This window comes from Rattus norvegicus, chromosome 1 (genome assembly GCF_036323735.1).
Source record: "Rattus norvegicus strain BN/NHsdMcwi chromosome 1, GRCr8, whole genome shotgun sequence".
Classification (NCBI taxonomy): Eukaryota; Metazoa; Chordata; class Mammalia; order Rodentia; family Muridae; genus Rattus; species Rattus norvegicus.
In genome coordinates, this window is record NC_086019.1 from 78,386,524 (window position 1) to 78,412,942 (window position 26,419).

Genomic DNA, 26,419 nt, shown 5'->3' on the forward strand with positions numbered 1-26,419 from the left:
ATGTATCTGGTGTGTATGTATGGTGTTTATGGTAGTCAAAGTAGACCCAAGACATGACACGTGGAACTAGAAGGTAGCAGAGTGAGCCATATGTCTGAAGGAAGCCCATTTTCAGTGATGAGATGCAAAGGTCATAGGGTAGAGTAGGCCTGGCATGCTAAGGTGCAGGAAGAAACTTGGGGCTGAATAGCAGAGGAAGTGTTGAAGTGCTGCTGGCTTTGTGCAGGGATGTGGCTCTACTAAGGACTTGAGCTCTGAGGTGGGAGGTCTGGCCAGCAGACTGCCATCTGACTTGAGTTGTAACAGGTCCCTATGTCTGAACATCGATACAGATTGGAGGAGTGACGGACAGGGTGATCAACAAAGGATGAAGTCAGGATAAGCAGATAGAAATGATCAGATTCCAGACCATAGAGAGCTAGAGGCATCTGGTGTTCCAGCAAGCCAGCTGGTCCCTGCCTGCACGGCAGCCTGCAGCCTGGAGCCTGGGAGCTCACTGCAGAGTCAAAAACAGTTTGGGCAAACTGCTTGTGTTTTTAAGTTTCTTAGAAAAGAAGGCAGGAGGGCATCTGCCAGGAATCTCAGCATGCAGGAAACTGAAACAGAATTGAGACTTTGAGGCTATATCCAGACTATCTCCAACAAAACCAATCAACCAACTAACCACCCAACCCTGACATAAGGAACGACAGGCAGTGATTAGACTCCAAAAGGCCAGGACATTCCTAGCAGAGCCAACAGCACGAACCAATGCTTGGGGTCCTGAAAAGGGAGGAAGAGGGCCCTGAACCTGGAGTGGTCATGTATATCAACTTTCATGCTGGGGTTAGGTTTTATCCCATCTGTCGGGAGAAGCCAAGAGACATGCTTGAGAGGTAGACAGGAAGTGGGAAAGAGATCTATTGTGGATAGTGTTCTGGAGCAAAGTGGGTATAGTGAAGCTGTCAGCCCAAAGGCTGGCTTTTCTAGCTTGGATTTGAGGTGTGCCACTGGTGGCTCAGGTAAGAGCTGAACTGCCTGGAGAGCAGAGGCCAACTGCACTGGTGTGACTCTTGAAGTGTTTTAGGGATGCAAAGGGAAGTGCCACAGCAGGAAAAAAAAAAACCTTAGGGGTATCTAGTCTCAATGAGAAAACCAGCTCTTACTAGCCACCTAAATAAACCAGACAAGTTGCAGGACTTGGCAGGGAGAAAGTTCTGGGGACTGGAAGACCCAAGAGCCTATAGCATCCCGATCTTCATAGCTGAATCCTTAGTGGCTGGCACAGGCATCCATGGAATGTAGGTGAGTTGAGCCACATTGATGGAAGCTGCTCCAACCAGCAGAAGCAGTAAGTGCGGAAATGCCTGTGATTGGAGGGGTTGACCCAAAATGGGGGGTGGAAGGAGACACCCTCTGCCTTTGAAAGGAAAATCCCAGGCCTCACGCTAGTTGACAGGAAAGGATTTTGAACCAGAGAGAGATTGTAGATAGTGTTAGAGCAAGGATAGATTGGTGCTTAAGAGGAAGCCTGGGTTGGAATCTCCAGGTTTGTGGAGAGAAAATATGGATGTCTTCTAGATTCCTGGCATCTTGGTGGCCGGCAAGAGAGGGGGTGTGTGTGGGGGGGGACAGCAGGTGGACATAGCCTAAAAGGAGGCTGTTTATAGCGCATCACAACGCACAGGGCCATCATCGCGCCTCTTGGGCGTGCCTTTCTAGTAGTGTCCATGCTCTGTTCCCTTCCCCATTCCCATCAGTCCCTCTGGAAAGGTTCCGGTCAGCACTGTCAATGCAGTCCGCCCGCCAGGACCGCGGGGAACCCAGGGTGGGCGGTCCTTTACGGCATCTACTGCTACTGACGTTGGGGGAGGAGTCTGGTGACTGTTGTCTTTCGGGGCGCTGGGAACCCCACCATCTCATCACTTTTTATGAATGAACCAGGATCAAATGACTTCTGTTTTGGTCTCGCCTTCCACTTTTTTCTTTTGTTTCTCCATTACGGCCTCCAGCTCTGATACTTTTTCTCTGTCCTAAAGGGTAGGATGGAAATCAAGCCCTGAGTATGTGAATCCTGGGCTACACCCCGTCCTCCGCGTGCCTCTTCCGGGGCTGGGCAATTCTCTCACCTCCAGTAGCGCCCGCTGCACAGTGACTTGGCTATATACTCGCGCCCCTTCTTCCGGGCACACCGACCGCAACTCTTCCTTTTGAAGCGAGAACAGCTGTGCGCCAGTCAGCACTCCAAGCGCATCCACAGTCCTAAGAAGGCCATCACAACCCACCAATCATATCACACCTATCTAGCTGCTTGTCCAATCAGAGCTCTCAAGCTAGGAAGGGGCTTAGGCTCGGGAGATGTAGGATTTCAGAAAAGGAATGCTCTTCCTTTTGGTCTCCTATCGAAGCCTGTCATTGGGCCTTGCAAATTGCCCCCACCCCCTAGACCAATTAAAACCTCGACTTCAGGTCTGTTACCTGTTTCTGCAGAGTAGCAGCGAGGACCCCACTCACCCGGAGCTAAAGCCCTTGGTCTGCAGCCAGGCACGGACCACCGAGGCCTCAGAGCGTGGGCTGAGCTGGGGCTCCGGGGCTCGAAGCCCCGGGGTTACCCGGCTGGGACCCGAACGGCCCTGCGCCAGGCGCGCCTGCAGCTCCTCATTGACACAAAGCATCTGGGAAAATTTCTCTGCAGGAGGGAAATCGTGAAGGGAGGGAGTGCGCACTCAGGGTGCTGGAGCCAGGGATTCGGGAGTCTCTAGCCTGCCCAGAGTGGAGTCGGAAAAGTGAAGATAAGGATCACTTCCCAGAGACTCTCCACTACTTACCCTTGTCGCTGGGATCCAAACTGTTTAGACTGTCGCAACTGTCCCACTGGGGCCGCACCTGAGTGGGGGCTGGAGCTGCAGCAGGTGGGGGAGGAGGTGGGCTAGTCTCCTGGAAGGGAATGAAGAGGGCGGGGGGGGGGGGTAGAGGAGAGAGAGAGAGAGAGAGAGAGAGAGAGAGAGAGAGAGAGAGAGAGAGAGAGAGAGAGAGAGAGAGAGAGAGAGAGAGAGATAAGGCTCCCAGCCCCTATCTCAATAAACTGAACACCCCACTCTCCAAGAAGTACCCTTCACACCTGATTTTCTCCGTCCCCATCCCCAGGACCTAGAATCTAGCCCCCACTTTTCCCTGAAGAAGCAAGAATATGCTGACTTACTAGGTTTATTGCGGAGCTTTGGCTGCAGTGCACCTGAGGTCCAGGGTGGGGTGTCAGGATATTATAGGGTACATAGCCCTCTTGTCCTTGATGGTCCCGAACCTTCCACCATTTGCGCCTGTCATCCAGGACCTAGATGGGAAATAAGCAGAAAATTCTTGCTGGTTCTATGTGTAGTCTATGCAGAACCGGCCAATTCCAGGGTCTCAGGCCCCCACACCACTAACCTCCAACACATCTCGGTGCTTGACAGATAGCTCGCTGCCATTTCGGGCCTGGAAGTCATAATTACACAGAACCCATTTTCTGGCTTTCTCTTCTAGCTGGGACTCAGTTTCCAGTTCTGGATCTTGATGACTAGGGAGAGTGAAACGGGTAGGAGATAAGGAGGTAGCTAGCCTCGATGGTCTGGATTATAAATTGCTAGTATGAGTTGGGGTTAGAGCCAAGCAGAGGCCAGAGCAGGGTCCCAGGTTAATACGTTAATACAGACTTGACATTGGAGTCACAGCTTGAATATAGTTGGCTCATTTCCTTGCCTGGCATCATGCAGTAAACATGATAAAATTACTGTTTAATTCTTTATGGGGTGGTGGGGATTGAACCCAGGACCTTGTGCATGCTAAGGAAGTGCTTCTGAGCTACACTCCCGGTCCTCACTTGCATTTTTTTTGTTCTTAATGTTATTTGTGTGTATTTTGCCTGCACTTATGTGTGTGCACCATCTACGTGTGGTCCTCACAGAGCTGGCTTCCTAGTGCTGGAGTTACAGCCGGTTGTGGGCCACCATGTGGTGCCAGGAGCTGAACCCAGGTCCTCTCTGTAAGGGTAGAGGGTGTTCTTAACCTCTGTGCCATCTCTCCAGCTCCTCACTTGCATTTTATGAGAATAATGAAACTCAGAGCAGATAGTTAGAAACAACAGATCTATACTGATCATCCACTAGGATAACGAGCAAGGTACAAACAATCGCCAATGCATATGCTTATACTGCACTGCATGCCAATCATGTTCATCTCCATCTGATTCTCCCGGAGCTAGCCTGTAGACCCATAAATGCAGACCCACTTTACTTCCTTCCTCCTCCAGAGATTTCACTATTATCTCCCTTCCACCCTATGTGTGGTACAGGGCATTGAACCCAGTATCCTGTGTATGTCAGGCAGATATTGCACCAGCTCCTTACTAGTAGGTTCTAGGCAAGTATTCTACTTCTGAGCCACAGCCCAGACAGGTAAGCCATGGCCATAGCACTTTACTGGTGGATTCTAGGCAAGAATTCTACCACTAAGCCACACTCCCAACCCCTCACTACTAGCTTCTCTGGCAGTCACTCTACTCCTGAGCCTCCAACCCTTTACTGGTAGATTATAGGCAAATGCCATGAGCTACATGCCAGCCCTCTGTTTTATTTTGTGTATATAGATGTATTTGTCTGCATATAGGTCTGTGCATAACCTGTGTGCCTGGTACCTACAGAGACCTAAGAGAGTGTTGGATCCCCTGAGACTGGAGTTACAGATGGTTGTGAGCTGCATGTATGGCTGCTGGAAGTCAAACCCTGGTCCTCTGGAAGAGCAGCTAGGGCTCTTAACTACTAAGCCATTTCTCTAGCCCCTTCCAGGCTCTTTCTTTTTTTTTTTTTTTTTCCGAGGCAAGGCTTTGCTACTTTGCACAGGCTGGCGTTTGAGCTCACTCTGTAGTCCAGGTAGGCCCAGAACTTTCGATCCTCCTGCTTCATGCTTTTGAGTAGCAGGGATGACAGGATTTCAGTAGCAGAATATGGCCATTATTTCACTTTTTATAGGGAAGGAACTGAGGTACGGTGTAGTAGTAAAAGGAAGGTGTAACTTTGTTGGGCCCTGGAAGTCCTTGTCAGGGTCACTCTGAATATTCTCTATGCAGCTAGGTTTAAACTCAAGTTAAGCCACAGCCTTGAGCTCTCTGTAAGCTCCTCACAGCACTGGAAACTTCTCACATTTCCAAGCAAAGAAATTACAGCCAGAGAAGGTAAGTAAAAAGCTGGAGGTGCAGAGTCTGAGGTTCAGAAGCAGGCAGACAGAACAAAGGGTCCTGCAACACCAGATAGCTTTGGGGACGGTTAGCTCTGGCCCCCCCCCCAACAAGAAAGACCTCATCCCGGATCAGGCCTACCTGTGGAAGGGAGAGGGGGGCTCTTCAGGGTCTTGGCACCCCGTGTGTGGGGCTGACAGCTCCCAGTATGCAGTCCCTGCTGAGACCCTCTGCTGGGGCCCTCACTTAGACCCCCATTCATCTTCTCCAGCTCTAGCATTTTGTTCTCAATGCACACCCACTCCCTCCACTTTTGGCCTCTATTTGCCCAAGGATCCTAGAGTTGTGACCCTCTCCATCATCTTCCTCTCCTGAGTCTACAAACCCTCAGCTTCCACGATGTGTTAGAACCATACATTTAGGTTCCTAGCTCTTTCTTTCCCAGCAAAGTAGGCAGGAGTCCAGGTTTTGACCTTCAAGTCCCTAGATCTTTTTAGCTCTGTCAGCAGTCCAGTCTGCCCCCAGTAGGTGCTATTTCTTAGAGCATTAGGAAGCCAGAAGTCTCACCCCAGTTAGTAGCCTAGGGATGCCAACACTTTCTAATGTTTTCTCACATTTGTCCCCAGCTTCTCCAAGTACCAACCCTGCTTTTAAGTCCTCATCTTCGCCCTAACATCCAGTATTCTGTGCTCTCCGGATCCAAACATAATGCTTTCCCTGGTTCTAGAACACCAAACTGCACTTTTTCAGTTTTTTGAGGACACTGGGATCCAAGCCCTTAGACATACCAACTCTTAGTGCCTATCACTCATAGCTTCACGAATTTAAGCCTCCATTCCCTCCCTCTTCCCTTGGACCCATGAATCTGGGCTCCTCCCCCCTCCCTGCTTTTTCCTACCCCCACCCTAGCCCCAGCCCCGCTTCCTCACCACCTCACCCACCTGCAAAGAGCCGGGAAGGCAGAGGGAAAAGACAAGAAAAAAGAGGAAGAGTCGGAGTCAGCGCCGGGTGACCCCGGGACTCAGTCCTCCCAACCCCGCCCCTGGCCGCTTTGCAGCGGACACTCACCCATTGACCGCGACTTGGGGGGCGCTTTGCTGCGGGAAGTAAGAGAGCTTGGGGTCAGGCAGGCTATACCTCAGGCTTCCTGACTCACCCCTGTGGTGCAGATAGGGGGATCTTAGTGCTTCCCTGGCAGTTCTGCCTTACCTGCCTGCGCCGCTTCTCGTGCTGTAGCTGTTTTTCCACTGGGTCCTCCCAGGGGCGGCCCTGCGGGTCAGTGGCCGGAGGTTCCCAACCGCTGTAGAATTCCGGACTGTATGGAGACCCTTCTTCAGGGGGCAGCTCCACCCTGTCGTCAGGGACCCAATGTTAGGCCGAACCAACCCAGGGGACATTATTTCACATTTCTCTCTTCCTGAAAACCAGGTTCTATCTTCACAATTCTTAACTCCATCTCTCTTTGTCTGCTTCTACCCTCTAAGCCACACTCAGTACATTATATTTCTTTCTTTTTAAAAAAAATTAAGCCTGGAGGTGGTGGCGCATGCCTTTGATCTCAGCACATGGGAGGCAGAGGCAGAATTTCTTGAGGGCAAGGCCAACAGATCTACAGAGTGAGTTCCAGGACAGCTAGGGCTACGCAGAAAAACCTTGTCTCGGAAATAAAAATAAATAAATAAATAAATAAATAAATAAATAAATAAATAAATAAATAAATAAATAAATATTTTATATGTACGCTGATTTGCTTGCATGTATGTAACTGTGTGCACCATGTGTGTACCTGGTACTCATGGGGGACAGAAGTGGACATCAGATTCCCTGGAACTGGAGTTATAGACAGTTGTGAGCCACCACGTGGGTGCTGGGAATCAAACCCAGGTACCCTGGAAGAGCAGTATGTGCCTTGAAGCACCCATTAATTATATTTCTAAATAAACCGATTCCACTGTCATGCTTCCCCCGGCCTCTGGTGCCAAAGCTTTTCCTGTGTTTTGGAGTGTTGAAAGTCTTGGCAGTTCTCATAGCCTGGAACTAGCTTTTCAGACTTGTCTGGCCTTGACATGCAGAGATTCTCCTATTTCCGAAGTGTTTAAGTACATAAAATATTTATCTATTTACTTATTGAGAATGTGTATGTATGTGTGTGTGCGTGAGTGCGTGTGGAAGTCAGAGGACGATTTTGTAGAGGCAAATATCTTTGTCCACAATTATGTAAATTCCTATGGAAACTCACACCTCCAAAGCCCCCATTTTTGGGATGGGGTCTTTCTTTAGCTTGCTTTATAGTGGAGGGTAATCTTCAACTTCTGATCTTCCTGTTACCCACCAAGAGCTAGGATTACAGCTGTGCACCACCGCCCAAGCTTCTAGCTACTTTCTCAACACCTACATCAATCCATCTTACCCTTTGACCCATTCCCAGTCTCCGGCTCCGCCTCCTCCCTGAAGCTTCCAAGCAGACTCCCTGTCTTCAAACCTATAGGCCACACCTCCTACACGTCCCACATTTTCCTTTTAGCTGAATCTCACTCACCTAGGCAACCCTCCTCGTCTTGTAGTCTGTCTCTAAATTCTCTAAGATCTCCCCCCACCCCTCTTTTGCTTCAAACCGACTATCTGATTAGATGTTAAACCTTTCCTTCACGCTAATTTCGGGCCTTTTCTCCAATTGGATCCTGGCATTTATCTTAAGTCCCGTCCCCTCCTCAAATTTAGCAGTGTCCTGCAGCCAAGTCAAACCTCTACACTCTAGTTTCCCCTCTCACCCTGGGCGGGTCCAGGAGTCCCCCAGTGAGGTCCATAGTTCATTTTCACGAGGAGTGACATTGTCGCGGAGCAGCGCCACAGCCTCCAAGGTCAAATGTGGTCGTCGCACACTCCTCGGGAACTCAGGGCCGCCTGAAGTGTTCACAATCTACCAGGTCAATAGAAATGAGCATGCCAACAAGATCTTCTTGAAGTCGAATCTCAATCATTCTAAAGCAGGGGAGCCCAGAGGGCTGAGAGTGAGTCTCACCATCTGCAGAGGTCCGAACAGAAAGTGTAACAGCTCTGGAGAGGAGGGGTTGGCGATGTTGCCCCGCAACCGGGCCTGGAGTGAAAGAAGGTCATTTAATATTAGTGCACGAATGATGGATGGGTCAGAGTCACAGTACCCTCACTCCATCGAAGTCCAGCAATGAATGCATCCTCACCAGCAGACTGAAGGCGTATTTGATTTTCTGAAGCACATCAGTGTATTCAGCCTCTGTGGGTGGCTTGGCCCTTAGGGTCAGCAGGCCCTCTGTGGGTAAGGGAGCAGGTGAGGTGGTGGGAACACCAGGAGAGCATTAGGTAATAGTTGCAAAGGTGTAAACACCCAAACAGATGGTCTTAGGAAGTCAGACCTGGCTTCTGGTGGGAGACCTCAGGGAGAGAGCATATTTGGGCGTCATTCAGGAAGGTGTGTTCTCATTAAATGTGGAGGCCCCCTTACCTCCAGCAGCTCGGCGTCGTGTCCTGCGGCCGCGCTCACGGTGCTCCAAAACCCGGGTAGCCTCTGCTGACTTTTGCAGTCTGGATACAAAACTCTCCACGTCGTCAAACACATGGTTCAGGATATCCTGTCATAAGCATGAGGGATAAGAGTGATGCTCCTGAGGCTCAGACTCTGGTCTAGGTCCAGTGGTCCGATTTGAACTCCTGGACACACCCCCTATGTCAAGCCACGCCCATACTGGAGCAGTGGGTGGTCTATATAAAAATCTTGAACCATACTGATTGAATTAAGTCCCAACCCCAACCTAGCATCTTGTCAGCTAGTCGCACCTAGACGTGCCACATTCCTGAATTTCCCTCCCCACTCCAAGTCTGACTTGATTGTCAGGGGAATCCTTTTCCCCAAACTGGTGCCTCTCACTAGTGCTCACCACATCCCGCTCCGCCTGCAGACCGGCCAGCTCAGGACCCCTTGGGCCCAGGTCTGGGGAGGTAGGATCAGAGCTCCTAGTCGTCGTGCGCGCTGGGTCGGGTTTCCTCGCTTCCTCAGTCTCTGGAATTGGCTCCACTTGGGGTCGCCCGCGCACCGCGGATGGTTCCACCGTGTTGATCACCGCGCGGACAGAAGGGCGACGCTGTAAGGGCGGGGTCTCCGCTGCTGGAGAGGCACCGCGTCGCAGCTCCTCCTGCGTAGCCCTGAATAATGAGAAGGGGGAAACCGAGGCTGGGGCAACCGATGGGACCAGGAAGAGAGACAGGGGTCAAACGAAACCTGGGCATTTCATAATGAGAAACTGGATACGGAAATTGAGAAATCAAAGACCAGACAAGCTAAAGTAGAGGACTGGGGCGGGGCGGTCATCTTCTCTGGTTAAGACCTGGCCAAAGCTAACTTGTGACCTCTAGATTCAACACTCTAGACTGTTCGTATCAAGCTCATTTCTTAGCTGAGGATACCAAGGTACATAGATGGTCGAATTTTTTTTTTTTCCAGAGCGCTCTTCATCTGTTTCCCTCTTCTCCTCACCTGAGTGCTGCCGCCCTGCGTTCCCCACGTCCGGAGCGGTAGTTCTGCAGAGCCCCTTGGATGTCCTCACGGATCAGCTCCGCCTGCCAATCATACTTTAAGATCTCTCCTCTTACGCCGCACCCATTATCTACCCAGGCATCTTTCTTGTTCTCAGCACTTTGCCTCCGACTGTCTTGGGCGGACCCCATGGACCCTCATCTTGGTTCTGCCTGCTTCCAGAACATCCTTCCCACATTTTTCTCAAAGCCTTAGAGAGTCTCAGTCTTTGGCCTGCATCTTCTTCCCATCGTCACTTTCAGTCTTGGTTCAGCCTGTCCTCAATTCTGGCTCCCTCTCAGACCCGCTTTCCTACGCCATGCCACAGGCCTCGCCCCAAACGTGGAAGCCCCGCCTTTGACCCTCTCCTGGAAAAAGCGACCTGGAGCCATGCCCTCTCACCCCGAGGAGCAGGCCCTGGAAGAAATGGACATCTGGCTGTGCACGCTCTGGCTCTTGGCACACCAGGAGCAGCAACGAGCGGCTCCGTCCTCGGGGCATCACCGCGTCGCAGCGTACGATGGCGTCGAGAGGATATGACTCTAGTTCCTCCTGCAGGACAGGGCCACAGCGTAAATGGAGGCACAAATTCCTACTACTACTAGAGCAGTGTGCCCAGGATTTGAGTCAAGGCAACCGAAAAGAGTTCTGGGGCCGAGAAATAATACCCTGTTTAATAGCCGAGGCTTCAAAAGACAGCTTGCCAAAGCCAGGGGAAGGACGCTTTGTTGCCATGATTACCCTTAAATATCAGCCCCATTTCCCTTTCCACCCAAGTGGCTCCCTGGTACCTTAGAGACTGGATCAAGCAGAGTGACATGACCAGGTGACACTCTCAGTAGCATCTCCTGTGCCCAGACACGCCCCTGGCTGTCCATGACTGCCAGCTTTCTGGAAGCATCTTCCACAGTGTGCACGCCATCTTCCTCCCCCAAGCAGAAGGTGACCAGGTGCTGGCAGGAGACAAAGAACGCAGTTGAGTCCCAGGCAATGCCACGCTGGTGCTGGGCCGGCTAAGGACCTCTAGAGGTAGTTTCTGTTCGGTCTAGCCGTACTTCCCCCGGGATGCTTTCCTCAGACCCTTTGAGTCCAGACCTCAATCCTCCTCCCTCAGAGTCGGGACTTTAGGCTTTAACCCTCTTCCTTCAGATCCAGAAGACATTAAAAAACAACAACAATAAAAACAAACAAACAAACAAACAAAAAAACAAACAAACAAACCCAAACAAAACTCCCCCCCAAAACAGCAGGGTTTCTCCCGAGGCCGGCACTGCTTAGATTTCCTTCCAGTTAGGCCATCTTGAAACCAAGACTGGAGGTCCCTCAAGGGCAACCAATAATAAGGCTTGAACTCTATTAAGTGCCTTCCCTACTTTGCATTATATTACCCCACACCCTCTCCTGGACCACGGAACTGTGGCTGATTTGGCCCTGCATCCAGCCCTGGGAATGGCTCAGAGGAAGATCTGACAGAATTAAGTTCTCAGTCAATCAATGAGGACAGATGTCCATGGGGAGAGAAGAGCTCAGTTTTCCTACAGTCTTTTGCTTCTTTCTTTCCTTCCCTCCTTCCTTCCTTCCTTCTTCTCTCCCTCCCTCCCTTCCTCCTTCCTCCTTCTTCCCTCTTCCCCTTCCTTATTCACTTTACATCCTGATTGCTGCCCCTTCCCCCAGTCCCTGTTTTCAAAAGCCCCGCCCCTTCAGGCTCATCTCTCCCCAAGAAAGGACAGACCCCAGACTCACATTGACATGATACTGGGACACATCAGCCATAACCACAGTGGAGTAACGTTTTCTCTGCTCTAAGGAGGGGAGGAAGGGGAAAGTACAGGCAGGAGTCAGATTGCAGCCTGGTTCCTTGGACTCTGACCTCAGCCCTCTTCCCTCAAACCCAGGAGTCCAGACTGCAGCCATCCTCCCTCAGACCCTGACCCCAGCCCTCCTCTCTCAGATTCTATCCCTTCTTCTTCAGACTCAAGACCACAGACTGCATTCTCTCTTCTCCCAAGAAAGAGCCTTGTTCTTGGTCTCCTTCATCTTCAAGCTCACCATAGATAGACTTTGCACTTGGTTTGGGTGCAGCTTCAGGCCTGGTGAAGAAAAAAAAAGGGGGGGTTAGAAGGATGGTGGGGCTTGGGGTAGAGCCTGAAGAAATGCATCAGGGAGGGTAATGGAGAGAGAGCCATGGAAGCTTTGAGTAGGTGAGAGCAGGGCACACTAGTGTTAAAGAAAATGGTATGGTATAAGCTGGGTGTGGTGGTGCATGCCTTTAATCCCAGAAGTCAGGAGGCAGAGGCAAACAGATCATTGTGAGTTTGAGGCCAGCCTGGTGTACAAAGGTAGTTCCAGGGTCATCAGGGCTGTCACACAGAACAACCCTGTCTCCAAATTTAAAAAAAAAAAATCAAGACCAAAAAAAAAAAAATGATAATGTGTGTGTTTGGGGAGGGGGCAGAGACCTCTACATTACATAGACCTGGATTCAAATATTCTGTCTGTCTGTCTGTCTGTCTGCCTGCCTGCCTGCCTGCCTGCCTGCCTGCCTGCCTCTCCCTCTCTTTTTTCTCCCACTCACCCTGAGATGGAGGGTTCTAGTTTAGTTCTGGGTAATCAGGCCAGGTTGCTTGCAACCACCTGCAATTCCAGCTCCAGGACCAATGACCTCTTCTAGTTTATGAAGGCATCCCTCCCTCCACCCACATACACATCAGAGAGACAGAGACAGAGAGACAGAGATGGAGAGACAGAGACAGAGAGACAGAGAGACAGAGATAGAGATATAATTAAAAAGACTGGTGGCTAATCCTGGTTGTCAACTTGACTACATCAGGAATCAACTAAAATCCAACTTGTTGGGCACGTCTATGAGAGATTTTCTCAGTTGGGTCATTTGATGAGGGAAAGACCCATCCTAGGTCTGGATTACACCTGTGGTGGCAGCCCACATAAAAGAACATGGAAGGACACATTTTTTTTTTTTTTTTTTTTTTGCCTGCTTGCCCTTACTCTTGCTGTTCGTGTATCCTCCTGCTGGGGCCTTTTTTTTTTTGCTGGTGTTAGAACAAAATTTTTTTTTTCAGGATTCTAAGGTAGGTCAAAAGCCATCGGCTCTCTAGGAATTCCTGGGGGATTTCACTGCTTATGTCTCTACTCTGGTAAATTGAATAACCTGGATTCTTGACTTTTGTGCTGTGAGACAGTCACTGTTGGACTACCCAAACCACAGCATATAAGGCATTCTAATAACACACGTGTGTGTGTGTATGTGTGTGTGTGTGTGTTCATGTGTATGTGTGTGTTCATGTGTAGGTGTGTGTTCATATGTGTGTCTCTGTGTGTATGTGTGTGCTCACGTGTATGTGTGTGTTCATGTGTGTGTTCATACATGTGTGTATCTCTCTCTCTGTGTGAGATTCTATTGTTCTTTTCTTTTAGAAAACTCTGACTAATATAAAGATAAAGGGCAGAGCCTGATATGATTGATGCACACTCATGATCCCAGAACTCAGGAGACAGAGAAAGGATGATTTCTTTAAGTTTGAGGCCAGCTAGGGCTACATAGTGAGACCCTGTCTCAAAACAGACAGACAAACCAAAACCAAACTCAATCCTAAACCCAACAACAAAATTAGAGCAAGACCCTGTAAACAAAACAAAAAACAAAACAAAACAAAACCCCTACAAAACACAAATAAGTAAGACCCCAAGGTTGGAGGGCTGGCTGAGCAGTTAAATGTAAATGACGCTCTTCCAAAGGATGCAATGGCAGTTCCCAACACCCGCACCAGGCCGCTCACAAGTGCCTGTAACTTCAGCTCCAGGAGAATGGACGCACTGCACTCATGTACACAAACCCACAGACAGGCAAACACGCAAACACATACACAGACATAAATTAATAAAAATTAAAATAAACGTACAAAACCCAATAACAACACTACAAGATCCTGGTAAAGGGACCTAATCTTTCCTACCTCAGCTTCCCTTCCCATAACATAGTATAGCATCTACCTGCTGTGGCTGTTGTATAAATTCAACCCAATAGGTGAAGTATTTTTTAGTCCTAGTACTAATTATTATTCTGATTGTGGTGATGCACAGGGCTTAGCACATAGTGGTTGCTCAATAAATGGTGATTGATACAACAGCCTTCAGTGCTGGAGCAGGCATGAAATTATCTCCTTCCCCTCCCACCATGGTTCAGGCCTTCCCAGGCAAGACATTCCCTGCCTCTTCCTGTCCTCAGTCTCTTCCTAAAATTACAATTTTGCAAAATAACAAAATTGCAATGTCTTTTTTTTTATTGAGATAGAGTCGCACGTAGCCCAGGCTGGCCTCAAAGCTTAGGATGACTTTGAACTCCTAATCCTACTGCCTTTACATCCTAAGTACTGGGAATACAGGCATAATCCTCCACAACTTGTTTATTTATCCATATGTTAAACAACAACAACAGCAAAACAGAGTGTCTCTATGTAGCCATTTCTAGCTTAAGACTTGCTATATAGACCAGGCTGCCCTTGAACCTAAAGAGATCTGCCTGCCTCTGCCTTGAATGCTGGGATTAATATTGTGCCCATGCCTTGTTTATGTGGTACTATGGATTAGACCCTAGTCTTTTATATGTTCTAGGCAAACACTCTAATAGCTGAGCCACATCCCCACTCCCTGTAGTTTCTTAAACCCCCATTTCTACCAGAAAAACAGCAGGTCAGAGCTGGGCAGTTAAGTCTAGTTAGACCTCTGCCTTTTGTCCTGATTCTGCTTGTTGCATGTTACATTTGATTACCATCTCCAGGTTTAATTCATTCCTCTTCGTTTGTCTTTCTGCCTGCTCACTCCAGGACATTTGAGTTTTCACTCTCCTCAGCCCTCCTTTTCTGGCAAAGGCTCGATATTTAAAACTAAGATAAGGATGGGAACAGTGGTGGGCGAGTGCCTGTTATGGGAACTGTCAGTTGAGTCCTGTCCTATGATTCCATCACCTCTCAAAATACATTCCCATTTCCCTAGAGGAGATGGCATGCCCCTGCCAGAAACATACCTCTGCAGAGTATCCACATTTGCAACGGAACCCCTCCTGTCTGTGCCTAACCACAGGCAGGGAGGGGAACATTTTTCTAGTGTCTAGAGCCTGGGCTGTAGAAACCGGATCTGCAGGTGTGGGGGAAGGGTGGAGGGGCTAGGGCAGAAGGGCAGGGGGTACTCACCCTGTGGTGGTGCTCATGGTGGCCAGAAGAGGTGCTCTGTCCGCTTGGAGGTTCCTTGAGAGCCAGCAAAGACGTGAGTGACTGACTTGGCTTCAGGCACAGGATCCTGATCCAAGCCTCCTCCCTCAAACTGAGATGTTCAGGCACCAGCCTGGCTCCTTTAGACAGGGATCCCTTCTTCAGACTCAGGAGACAAGACCTGACCATTTCCCCTCAGACCCAGGATCCAGACCCCAGCCCTCCTCCCTTAGACTTAGAGCCCAGGCTCCAGCCCTCCTCCCTTAGACTTAGAGCCCAGGCTCCAGCCCTCCTCCCTTAGACTTAGAGCCCAGGCTCCAGCCCTCCTCTAGACACTGAAGTCCAGATTTCTGCTGTCTGCTCTCACACCCAGTGTTCCAAGTCCCAGCTTTCTTTTCTCAAACCCAGGGGGCCATACCTCCTTGCTAAGACCCAGGGGTCCAGGAGGGACCTCCTCTCTCAGATCCAATAGTCTAGACTCCAGACCCTCCTTGTTCAAACCCAGGGGTCCAGGGGAGAACCTTATCTCTCAGATCCAAGAATCTAGATCAGCTCTCCTTGTTCAGATCCGGGGTCCAGAGGATACCTTGTGTCTCAGATCCAAGACCCTACAACTCAGCTCTCCTCACTCACACTAGGCCTGGCCTTCTCACCTGCCTGCTGGCTCTGTCTGGCTCTCAGCCTTCAGCTCTCCCTCCCTTGTATTCTAGACTCCTCCTTCTGCCTCCTCCCAGGCCCTGTGGCTCCCCGCATACCTGAGCACTCACCTGGCACTGCTGGCCTGAGGTGGCTCAGGGGCGGGGTTGGCACACAGTCTCTAGTGCGGGGGCAGGGTTGGCTGTAGGGGATCCGGAAAATTGTGTGTGTCCGTTGTAACAACAGAATAATAACAACAATTTGCTGTCACACTTGTTCACACGTCTCGGTGAAAAGCTCCTCCTTGAATATATCTTTGAGTCCTTCTCTGTGCTGGGGGTGGGGCAAAGGTAGGATTTCCTCTTGACCAGGGAACTTAAGGTGTGGAGTGGTTGGGCCACTTGTTCATACAGCTAGGTCACCCAGAGAGTGTCTGTGGAAAAGGAAATCAAACACTGACCATGTCTCCAGGGTCAGGATACATCCTGGCTCTGGGGACGCCTATCAATGCTTGCCTTGTCTCTGGCTAGAGATGCTACCTACCCTTCCTCTTCCACCTTGGAACATTGCCTTCCATCACCCCCTAGGGCCGAGGGTTGATACTTGTCTCATTGAAGACCTAGCACAGTGACTGTCAACCTTCCTAATGCAGGTTTAATACAGGTTTTCATGTCATGGTGACCCCAACCATAACATTATTTCGTTGTTCCCTCACTTGTGAACCATCATGCAAATATCTGACATGCAGGACATCTGTTAGATGACCCCCCCTAAAAGGCCACAGTCCACGGGTGGAGAAGCCTTGACAAAGCTGGAGGTGGTGGCTCACTCCTGTCATACTAGCCTGGAGGCTGAGGCAGGAGGACCGTATTGACTTTTCAGCCAGCCTGAGCTATGAAGTAAGCTCAAGGCCAGCCTGGGCTACAGTGTGAGAGCCACCTGAGGATGTAGCTCAGTTGGTACAGTGCTTGCCTAGCACACATGGAAGCCTGGTTCAATCCCCAGAGTCACGTCAACTAGTCATAGATCCACACACTCGAGACCTCAATACCTAGAAGGTCGAGCGGGGAGGACTATGAACTCAAGGACATCCTCGGATACATGGTAAGTTTGAGGCCAGCTGGGCTACCATGGGCTCAAACAACAGGATAATAACAACAAAACCCAAACCCAAATAAAAAGTCTAGCACAGCTGACACATCCCTTAATGAACACAGGCACCTTTCTGAGGTATCCTGTCAAACACTTCCCCTGTGCTATGGTCCCCACTGACCAAGCTGTATACTTCTTTTCTTCCCCAAACCCAGGATGAGTGTGTGTCTTTATCTAGACGAGGAAACTGAAGCCAAGTATTTTTAGATATTTGCCCAACACCATTTCTAATAACCAAGGTGTGGAATCAACTTAGATGCCTGCGGATGGTTGAATGAGTAAGAAAAATGTGGTATAAAAACACAGTGGGGTACTATTCAGTCATGAAGAAGGGATGGGTGGCATCATTGTGGGAGAATGAGTGGAACCAGAGGTGATCATATCAAGTAAAAATGTTTTCACATTTACACGTGTGTGCGTGTGTGCATGTGTGCAGGTATGTGTGTGACGGTATACATGTGAAGGTCAGAGGACAATGTGTGGAGTCAGTTCTCTCCTTCCACCATGTGGGGGTTGATGTCAATTGTCAGGCTGTGTGGCAAGGGCCTTTCTTCACTGCACCATCTTGCCGGCTCACATTAAGTAAGAAGAGACTTGTTCAAGTTGACTGCTGTTAGTGGATGTCATGTCAGATTTGAAGCCTGCAGAACTCAGAGCAGACCAGAGGCTGATCCCTAACCTCTCCCTTCCTCTGTTCTGTGATTCCCACCTGCTCCACCCATCCACTATCATTTCTTACCTGGCAAACCCCAAACCCCAATCTACCACAGGGCTTTTGCTCTAAGTGACACCTATTCAGAGAGGCCTGGCTGATCGCAGATTTAAAATGACCGTCCTCATCTCTTCTTCTTTGGTATGCGTGTGTGTGTGTGTGTGTGTGTGTGTGTGTGTACGCGTATACATGTGTGCACATGCACACACGCTTGCTTATGTGCACCGTCGTGTGTAAATGGAGGTGCATGTTTGTCACAGTGTGTGTTTGGAAGTCAGAGGACAACCTCGGGTATTAGAGTCCTTCCTGCCCATCTTGATTGAGGCACGGCCTCTTTTGCTGTTCACCAGGGTAGCTGGCCTATGAGTCTCAGGGAATTCTCTTCTCTTCTCTTCTCTTCTCTTCTCTTCTCTTCTCTTCTCTTCTCTTCTCTTCTCTTCTCTTCTCTTCCCTTCCCTTCCCTTCCCTTCTCTCTCTCTCTCTCTCTCTCTCTCTCTCTCTCTCTCTCTCTCTCTCTCACACACACACACACACACACACACACACACACATTTTACTGCAGAAACACTGAAATTCTAGAATCACATTATCACACCCAACTTTACATGGGACCTGGGGATTCGAACTCAGGTCCTCATGCTTGCACAGTTTATACTTTACCCTCTGAACCATCTCCCCTTAAATACCATTATCTGTTCACTGGGTTTACTTTGTGTCTTCCCTCCTTAGAACATGAGCTTCAGCATCATAAAGACTGGGTGCTTAGGGAGTTGGGGATTTAGCTCAGTGGTAGAGCGCTTGCCTAGCAAGCACAAGGCCCTGGGTTCGGTCCCAAGCTCCGAAAAAAAAAAAAAAAAAAAAAGACTGGGTGCTTAGATCACTACTGACTGTTTTTCCATGGGTGTTTTAAAAGGTGACCCTAGCCGCTGCAGACACCCCAAAGGGGTGTGAGTCACCTTGAATGGCATGGCTAGAAATACAGGGTGGCCAGGGGTGGGAATGGGCTGAAGGAGATCTGGGGGCTCAGAGCAGAACGCATACACAGAGCGCAGTAAGGCTCTCTCTCTGTCTCTCTATCTCTCTGTCTCTCTCTTTCTCGGCTCCTGCTAATGTTTTTAACCATGCCACTTTTTCTTTCTGAGCTCTTGTGTATGTGTAAGGGTTTGAAGGAAGGTGTGGACAAGCACAAGCATGAACCACATGGCTGTAGCAACAACCCAGACTCAGAGTGAGAAGCCATCACAGAAGGGCCCAGGAACTCAGCCTGAGACACAAACACAAGGGGCCCGGCTGAGCCAAAGCCCCTTTCTTAGGTACAGGGAGAAAAACTGTAAGAAAGTTATTGGTTGTGATCTTGGGACTCTGATTTCAGGATCTGAGGGGGGAGGGCTGGAGTTCAGAGCCTCTCCTGAGTCTGAAAGAGGCAGGCTTCTGGATAGGAAAATGGGGCCTAGCGGCAGGCTCCTGGGTCTGAGAGAGGAGGGTTGTGGGCTGGACTCAGGGGGTTTGAGGGAGGAGGAATGGATTGTGGACTCTGAGGGAAGAGAGCTGGGGTCTGGACTCTCAGATCTGGGGGAGGAGGGCTGGGTCTGGACTCTCAGGTCTGAGGGAGGAGGGCTGGGTCTGGACTCTCAGGTCTGAGGGAGGAGGGCTGGGGCTGGACTCTCAGGTCTGAGGGAGGAGGGCTGAACCTTTCTTCTCTTTGAAGAGAGGAGGAGTCCCACCCACTGTCCACCCTCCCCTCCGGTCCTTCTACCCACCGCTGCTTCTGGTTGTGTGCAGTAACACTGAAACCTGACTCTCCGCCCTCATTCCAGAGCAAAGAAGTTTTTCCTCCTTTCTTGGCAGCAAAGAAAAACCTCCCCCTCTCTCTGAACTGTAGCTTTGGCTCCCAAAGTCAAGTGAGACTCCCACCCGTGGCTAGCCTGACTCAGACGCACAGGGCACAGGGCACAGGGCACAGGGCACAGGGCACAGGGCACAGGGCACAGGGCACAGGGCACAGGGCAGAGGTTGCGAAGGTCTACCTGGGAACCTCACCTGAGGAATCTCTCCCTTAAGAAGTCTTTCCAGCCCCATGCCTGCTCATCCAGCTGTAGTGGGCCTCCAGTGAAGCTGATAATTCCCCACTCTGTGTCCTACCTCTATGTCCACCCTGGTTCGCTGTAGTTCTGGAGGTGGAATTTTCCTCTTTGGGGTTCATTCTGAAGTATCAAACGTAGGGCCTTGATGTACTGACCCTTGTCACCTTCCTTATCCCTACCCTCTCCACTCCCACCTCCTACCCCTCGCATGAGGAAATTCTTCCAAGGGAGAAAAATCAAGCTCACAGTTAAGGGGAGCTATGGCTGGTTATCAGGCAATGTGGAGTCATGAATGTGGGCTGGTTATCAGAAGCATAAGTCTGCTTGAACACAAGAGACCTTGTTCATTCAGGACCCAACACCCAGCTGACCCTAGGCTTGAAATTTTGAGGTTGAGGCAAGAGGATTGGAAATTCGGTGTCTGCCAACAGCCTAGACAACTTCATAAAAATAAATGAGTTAGTAGTGCCATTACTTAGCAGAAGCATACCTGCCTAGAATCCCTCAGTGAGGGGCTGGGCGGCATAGCTCAGTGGTAGAACTTGCAGGGGGACCTTGGTTCCTCCCTCCCTCTCTCTCTGTCTCTGTCTCTGCCTGCCTGCCTGCCTGCCTGTCTGTCTGTCTGTCTGTCTGTCTCTGTCTCTCTCTCTGCCTGTCTCTGTCTGTCTCTCTCTCTTTCTCTCTCTGTCTCTGTCTCTCTCTCTTTCTTTCTCTCTCATCTTCTCCTTTCTCCGTCTTTTAAACAGGATTTCTCAGTGTAGCACTGGTTGTCCTGGAACTCACTCTGTAGACCAGGCTGGCCTTGAACTCAGAGATTCATCTGTCTCTATCTCCTGAGTGCTGGGATTAAAGGTGTGCACCACCACTACCTGTTGAGAATATTTTACTATTTTATATGTGTAAATATTTTGGCTGTATGTATGTATAGACACCACATGGGTGCACACAGAGGCCAGAAGAGGGTGTTTGATCCAGATGGTTGTGAGCCACCATTTTGGGACTGGGAATTGAACCAGTGCTCTTAACTGCTGAGCCATCTCTCCAGGCCTGAGAGAACCAACCTCTGGAAGATGTGCTCTGACCTTCATGTGTGCAGTGTGCCAACACACACACACACACACACACACACACACACACACACACACACACACACACCAGCAGCAACAACCTAGTAAGGAACATACATACATGCTATTAAACTAAAAACCAAACCAAACACACAGCTTCACACTGAAGCAAGCTCTGTGGGTAGAGGTGAAGAGAGGCAGGCAGGGCCAGCTGTCCCCCTGGGGCGGGAAGGGAAGACTTCCTAGGGTGGTGCCAGAGTGTTGACCTGGATTTTGAGGAATGTGCAGAGGGTTTCCATCTGGGGAGGGAAGTCTTCTGGCTAGTGCATGAAATATATATGCCAAGACGGTCAAAATGGGGACAGCTGTGACGGAGGGGGGTCAAGTAGCTTTGGTCTCTGTGGCTGGCGAATGTGGCTAGGTGGGAGAGCTTTCCTGGAATCCAGCAGTTGGGGGCTGGGCGTGTGGTTCAGTGATAACACACTTGCCTGGACTCTAACAGCCAGGGTCTTGAGCATCTTCTTAGAATCCACCAATGAGAGACCGAGGCCATGGCTCAGCTATAGCGGAGCCTGCCTAGTATGGGGAAGGCTCTGGATTCCACTGCTAGTACCAAAAAGGAAAGGTTTCTTTCTTTTCTTGTTTTTGTTTTTGTTTTTGTTTTGTTGAGACAGAGTTTCTCTGTGTAGCCCTGACTATCTAGATCTCACTCTGTACACTAGGCTGGCTTTGAACTCACAGAGATCTCCCTGCCTCTGCCTCCCAAGTGCTGGTGCCAGCACTGCCCAGCTAAGATGTTTTTATCTATTCTTTGAGAATTTCATCTATGTACGCAACTTTTTATTTTAAAGGTAAAATCTTACTGTGTTACTCTGGTTATCCTGGAACTTACACGTGGACCACCATGCTTGGCTGTAGTTTGAACTTATCTATTCCCACTCCCTCCCCTCAACTCCACCCAGGATCCACCAACCTGTCTCTGACTTCAAGTTTTATTTATTATCATTAATAGCCTCTTGAGTTCAAGTAGTGCTCAGTTCGTGCAACATTGGGGGGGGGGCTCTACTTTAAGCCAGGCAGGCCTGGGTATCACACAAAGAGTCAGGGGCAGGATACTCACTACTAACTCAAAGCCAGACCAGTCTGAGCTACAAAATGAGTTCCAGATCAGTCAGGGCCACAGAATGAGCCAGGCGTGGTCAATGGGTCCTTCCTTAAGCTTTGGGGCAAAGCAGGATTCCCCCAGAGTTATTTCCTGACCATAGCAGCCTGAGAGGGGGCAGGGAGCAGTGCCCTGGCTGCTTGAGTGGAGCTTGGTGGCTCTCCAGAACCGGCCTGGCTGGCAGAGGGAAGTGGAGGAGCAGGTTGGTGGCAGGAACTGTTTGTTATTTGGGAGGGACAGAAGGTGAGGCCTGACTGAAACTGGAAGATTTGGCCTTCCAAGGAGGCCGGTAGCAGTGAGCAGTGGGTGTGGCCAGACCTCAGTGTGGATGTGGCTTGGAGCAAGTGTGAGAGCTCTTCTTCTCTTTTAATTAAATTAAATTTTAAATTAATTCTTTAAAACTTATTCTTTAAAGCTCTTCTTTTAGAGTTCCAGACTTTCAGTTTCTTCCTCTCTAAAATGGGTGTGATTTCTAGCAACTGCCTCCATGGTTGCTAGAAGGGCCTCCCTGTGTGGTTGATAAGACAGGTCAACAGCTTGGGTCATGATGAAGTAAGTGCTGGGTCAATGACAAAAAGCCAGACAACAAACAGTTCAGTAACCAAGATGTCAAGAAGGGACGTGAATTAGGAGGCTCTGTGGACAGGCAGTCCAGCATTCTGCTACCTCCTTTTATGATTCCAGCCTCAGTTTCCCCTCCTACTCCCTCCCTTCACTTTCCTCGCTCCTTCCTTTTTTTCTTCTTTCCTTTCATCTTTTTTTTTCTTTTGAGACCAAGTCTCTAGCCCAGATTGATCTCAAATTTGCTGTGTAGTTGACAATGACATTGAACTTCTGATCCTCCTACTCTACCTCCTGAGAGCTTGCATTGCCTGGGTGCACCACCATGCCTGGCTTGTGCAGTACTGGGAACCACACCTAGGACCTCATACATGCTAGACAGGCACTTTACAACCCTAGGCCCTTGATCTGAACTTCTTTTTAAGACCTTTAAGATTAATTCATTGATAATGTTATATACATTTTGATCATATTTACTCCCAATCCTGCCTAGATCCACCTGCCCTTCCCTACCCTCCGAACTTTGTGCTCTTCTCCCCCCGACCCCCAAATCAGGTCAACTTTATGCTACCAAGTACTCTTGGATGTGTGGCCTTCCACTGGAACATGGCTGACGGACTCTCCCTGTCCCCATCTATCAGTTGCCAATAGTTTCTCATTCAGGGTGGGACCTCACACCCATCTCCCATATTCATACTGCTATTTGGTCTGGCTTGAGCTTGCATGGGTCTTGGGCATGCTGTCATAATCACAGTGAGTAAGTAATGCGACTTACTGCCCAGAAGACACTGTTTCCTTGTAGACATCTGCAGCCTCTGGGCCTCATACTCTTTCCACTCTTCAACAATGATCCCTGAGTCTTAGGAGGAGGCAGCATGACATAGATGTCCGGGTTAGGGCTGAGCTCTCTGTAGTCTCCTTTTCTTTGTGCCTTGATCAGCTGTGAGTCTCTGCTACAAATAGAAGTTTCTCTGATGAGGGTTGAGAGATGCATTCTGTGTCTTCATATTGTCTCTGTACTTTTTGTTTGTTGTTTGTTTGGCTGGCCTCGAATTCACAGAGATCTGACTGCCTTTGCCTCCCGAGTGCTGGGATTAAAGGTGAGTGCCACCACCCCTGACCTATGCTCTGAATTTTTTTATGGCTCTTCATCCAAGATGTTCCCTCTCTAAATATTTATTAAGCATTTATACTATGCCAGGCATTGTGGTATGTTCCGGGGATGGAGAGTTAGTTAAACAAAACTGCACAGAGCCGCTCTCCTTTAAGATCAATGCTGGTAGGAGACACCCGTACATTCGGAAGACTCCAGATCTTATCATGCTGCTCAGAACACAACTCGAAACTCACAAAGTATCTGTTTCTAGAATTTTCCATTTAATATGTTGAGCTGAAGGTTGATTTTCACGTATCTGGAACTGTGGCAAGCGAATCCATGGGGGCGGGCGGGGGGATGGGGCTGCTGCAGAGCTTTTCACCTTGGGACTCAAGGTGGCTGTTCCAGCTGCTGCCATCCCAACTGTCTTCCAGCCAGGATGCAGGAAGGAGAGAGGGAGGGAGGGACGGACGGACGGACGGACGGACAGAGAAGGAGGAGGAAGGGGGGGGAGAAGAAGAGGGGTGGGTACTGTTCCAGTGCTAGCTCCAGTACCATGAGCAAGGAGGGAAGAATGGATCCCGGGGTACAGCTAGAAACATGTGGAAGTAGCCAGTGCTGGAGCTGCTCTGCTGTCCCTCTTCAGTGCAGAGTCTAAATCTGAGCCTGTGAAAAAGCAGTTATGACAAAACCACACACACGCATGCACACACACAGGCACGCACACATTCACACACTCAACATGCGTACAATACATGTACACACATGCACACACTCACATGCATACACACGTGCACGCACACACACACACACACACACACACACACATACAAATGCACACACACCTCACATGAAAACACAACACCTCACATGAAAACAAAAAAGCAAAGTGAGCCGAGGAACACTTCCTCTTTTCATGAGAATAGTTATCTTGCTCATGACCCTTCATCGCTCGCTCAATATTCCTTTGTGGCTTCCCAGTTCCCTTCCAGTCACAGACAAGCTTGCAGCCTGGCCTTAAAGCCGTAATCCAGGTTCTTTTTTGAGAACCGCAGCCTCACCTCTTCCATCTCTGCAACCTCATGTCAGAATCAGGCTGCCCCTCCTCCCCACTTCAGATGCATCCCTGCCTTCTGCTTTTTGCCCAGTTCTTCTTACCTTTGGGAGCTCCCATCCTGGCCAGCAGTGCCCTGCCTCCCTGCCCAGGCCTCCTCTGCCCTCCCCAGGGTTGCCCCCAGCCTGTCTTTGCGCAGGCTCTGTGGTCCTTCAAGGCAACATTACCAAGTCTCCTTTTTTGTCTTTCTTCTTTCCATCCCTACTCCTTCTTTCATGCCCACCCTTGGTTCCTCCTCTCCCCTCCCTTCTCTTCTCAGGGTTACTGGAACATGAGTGGGTTGCATGGTATGTGGTATATTAGATTTAGGAGAGACAGGATACTGACTCAACAGACTGAACTGTTTATTTCAAACAGTCAGGGGGTGATACATCAGGAAAGGGGTCTGCCAAAAGGGAGAGGGGATACTTGAAGTTTATGTAGGAGGTTTGGAACATAGGAAGTTAACATAGCTTTAAGTAGCCACATGCTAAGTCTGCAATTCCTTTTGGAATTGTTTGTCCAGACAAGGCCATTTTATGTTTAGAAGCTGTCTTGCCCCAGCTATCAGGATGCTGGTCATAGTAGGAGACTGAATTTGGCAATGCAGCGATGGGGGAGGGGCTGGCATTTCAACATAGGGCCTTGGTCTGGGTCTGACAGTTTGTTCAAGGCTTATTCTAACAAGGTGTACTGATAAACAGAATACATATTTTACCTAACATTATCCAGTTGCTTCAAACAGGGACTGTTCTGGAGGCTGAGGATCTAGCCCAGTTGGTAGAGTGATTGTCTACCATGCATGATCAAAGCTGTGGGTTTGATTCCCAGCACTGTGTTAAATAGCTAAGTTTTTCTAGCACTTAGAATGCTCAGTCAGGAACCACAGTGTTAGCATGTTAACATTTCTTCTAGGCTCTGCCCAACAGTTACATAGCAACAGCCAGGTATGAGAGCCTGGCTTCCTATAAAAAGATCTGTTTGGCCTTTCTTGAACTCTGACTCCTGCCTCTGGCCTCCCCGACCCCCCAACCCCCAATTCTCTCTCCACATGTTGCTTCTTCTTCTTCTTCTTCTTCTTCTTCTTCTTCTTCTTCTTCTTCTTCTTCTTCTTCTTCTTCTTCTTCTTCTTCTTCTTCTTCTTCTTCTTCTTCTTCTTCTTCTTCTTCTCCTTCTTCTTCTCCTCCTCCTCCTCCACTTCCTCCTCCTCCTCTTCCTCCCCCTCCTCTCTCTCTCTCTCTCTCTCTCTCTCCCTCCCTCCCTCTCTCTGTCTCTGCCCTTTTTTTCTGACTCTACTTCTTTCTCAACTCCCTTTCCCATGTCTGCAAATAAACTCCATTTTACACTAGACCCATCGTATGGCTGGTACCTCAAGGGGTGGGGATGTCTCAGCATGGGTGTGCTAAGGCTCCCCCTCCTGCCACATCATACCTTGTTTTACAAAGCATATCACCCAGCACTGTACAAACCAAATGTAGTGGGTGGGGTGGGGTGGAGGCAGGAGAATCAGGAGTTCAAGGTCATCCTCAGCTACACAGGGAGTCTGAGCCACATTGTTTCAAAAACAAGTGTTGGAGGTGAAGGGAGGGAGAAAGAAATGGAGGGAGAGAGGTAGAGAGGAGGGTCTGAGAGAGACCTTTACTGGGTGTCTTGAAGTTTCTGCACTGGGAAAATCAGGGGACCCTTTGAGAGAATGGTCTCAGCACCTGGGACAGCACCCAGTGTGCACCAGTTTCTTCTTGACAACACCAACTTTGGCAAAGGGTGTATAGTCCACCTGAAGCGCACAGACATTCTATCCACCTTGGGTGTGTCTGGGAATTGGGTAGGAGGCCTTCAAAAGCAGGACTTTGCTTCATCTTCCTCTTTGTAATAACCACGTTCC

General features: G+C 49.5%; 1 protein-coding gene across 10 annotated transcripts; it reads right to left on the reverse strand.

The window, feature by feature from the left end:
• Window positions 1–392: 392 nt before the first annotated feature.
• On the reverse strand, window positions 393–23,449 carry Eps8l1 (EPS8-like 1). Of its 10 annotated transcripts, XM_039081494.2 has the most exons (21): window positions 23,121–23,449; window positions 15,739–16,040; window positions 14,954–15,111; window positions 11,793–11,833; window positions 11,487–11,545; window positions 10,535–10,696; window positions 10,146–10,295; window positions 9,705–9,787; window positions 9,109–9,373; window positions 8,676–8,802; window positions 8,395–8,483; window positions 8,217–8,291; window positions 7,966–8,114; window positions 6,404–6,545; window positions 6,263–6,291; window positions 3,409–3,538; window positions 3,182–3,313; window positions 2,808–2,916; window positions 2,494–2,668; window positions 2,109–2,241; window positions 1,630–2,012 (listed from the first exon to the last, which is right to left on the reverse strand). In XM_039081494.2, exons 3-21 carry the CDS (start codon window positions 14,968–14,970, stop codon window positions 1,926–1,928), a joined length of 2,154 nt encoding a protein of 717 aa, XP_038937422.1. In that variant the 5' UTR covers window positions 14,971–15,111; window positions 15,739–16,040; window positions 23,121–23,449; the 3' UTR covers window positions 1,630–1,925. The 10 variants fall into 10 exon arrangements, 8 of the variants coding, with proteins under 8 accessions (NP_001101937.1, XP_038937422.1, XP_006228342.1 ...); XM_006228280.4 differs by lacking the exons at window positions 15,739–16,040; window positions 23,121–23,449 and adding an exon at window positions 15,625–15,707; XM_006228278.4 differs by lacking the exons at window positions 15,739–16,040; window positions 23,121–23,449 and adding an exon at window positions 15,390–15,686.
• Between the last annotated feature and the right edge of the window lie 2,970 nt (window positions 23,450–26,419).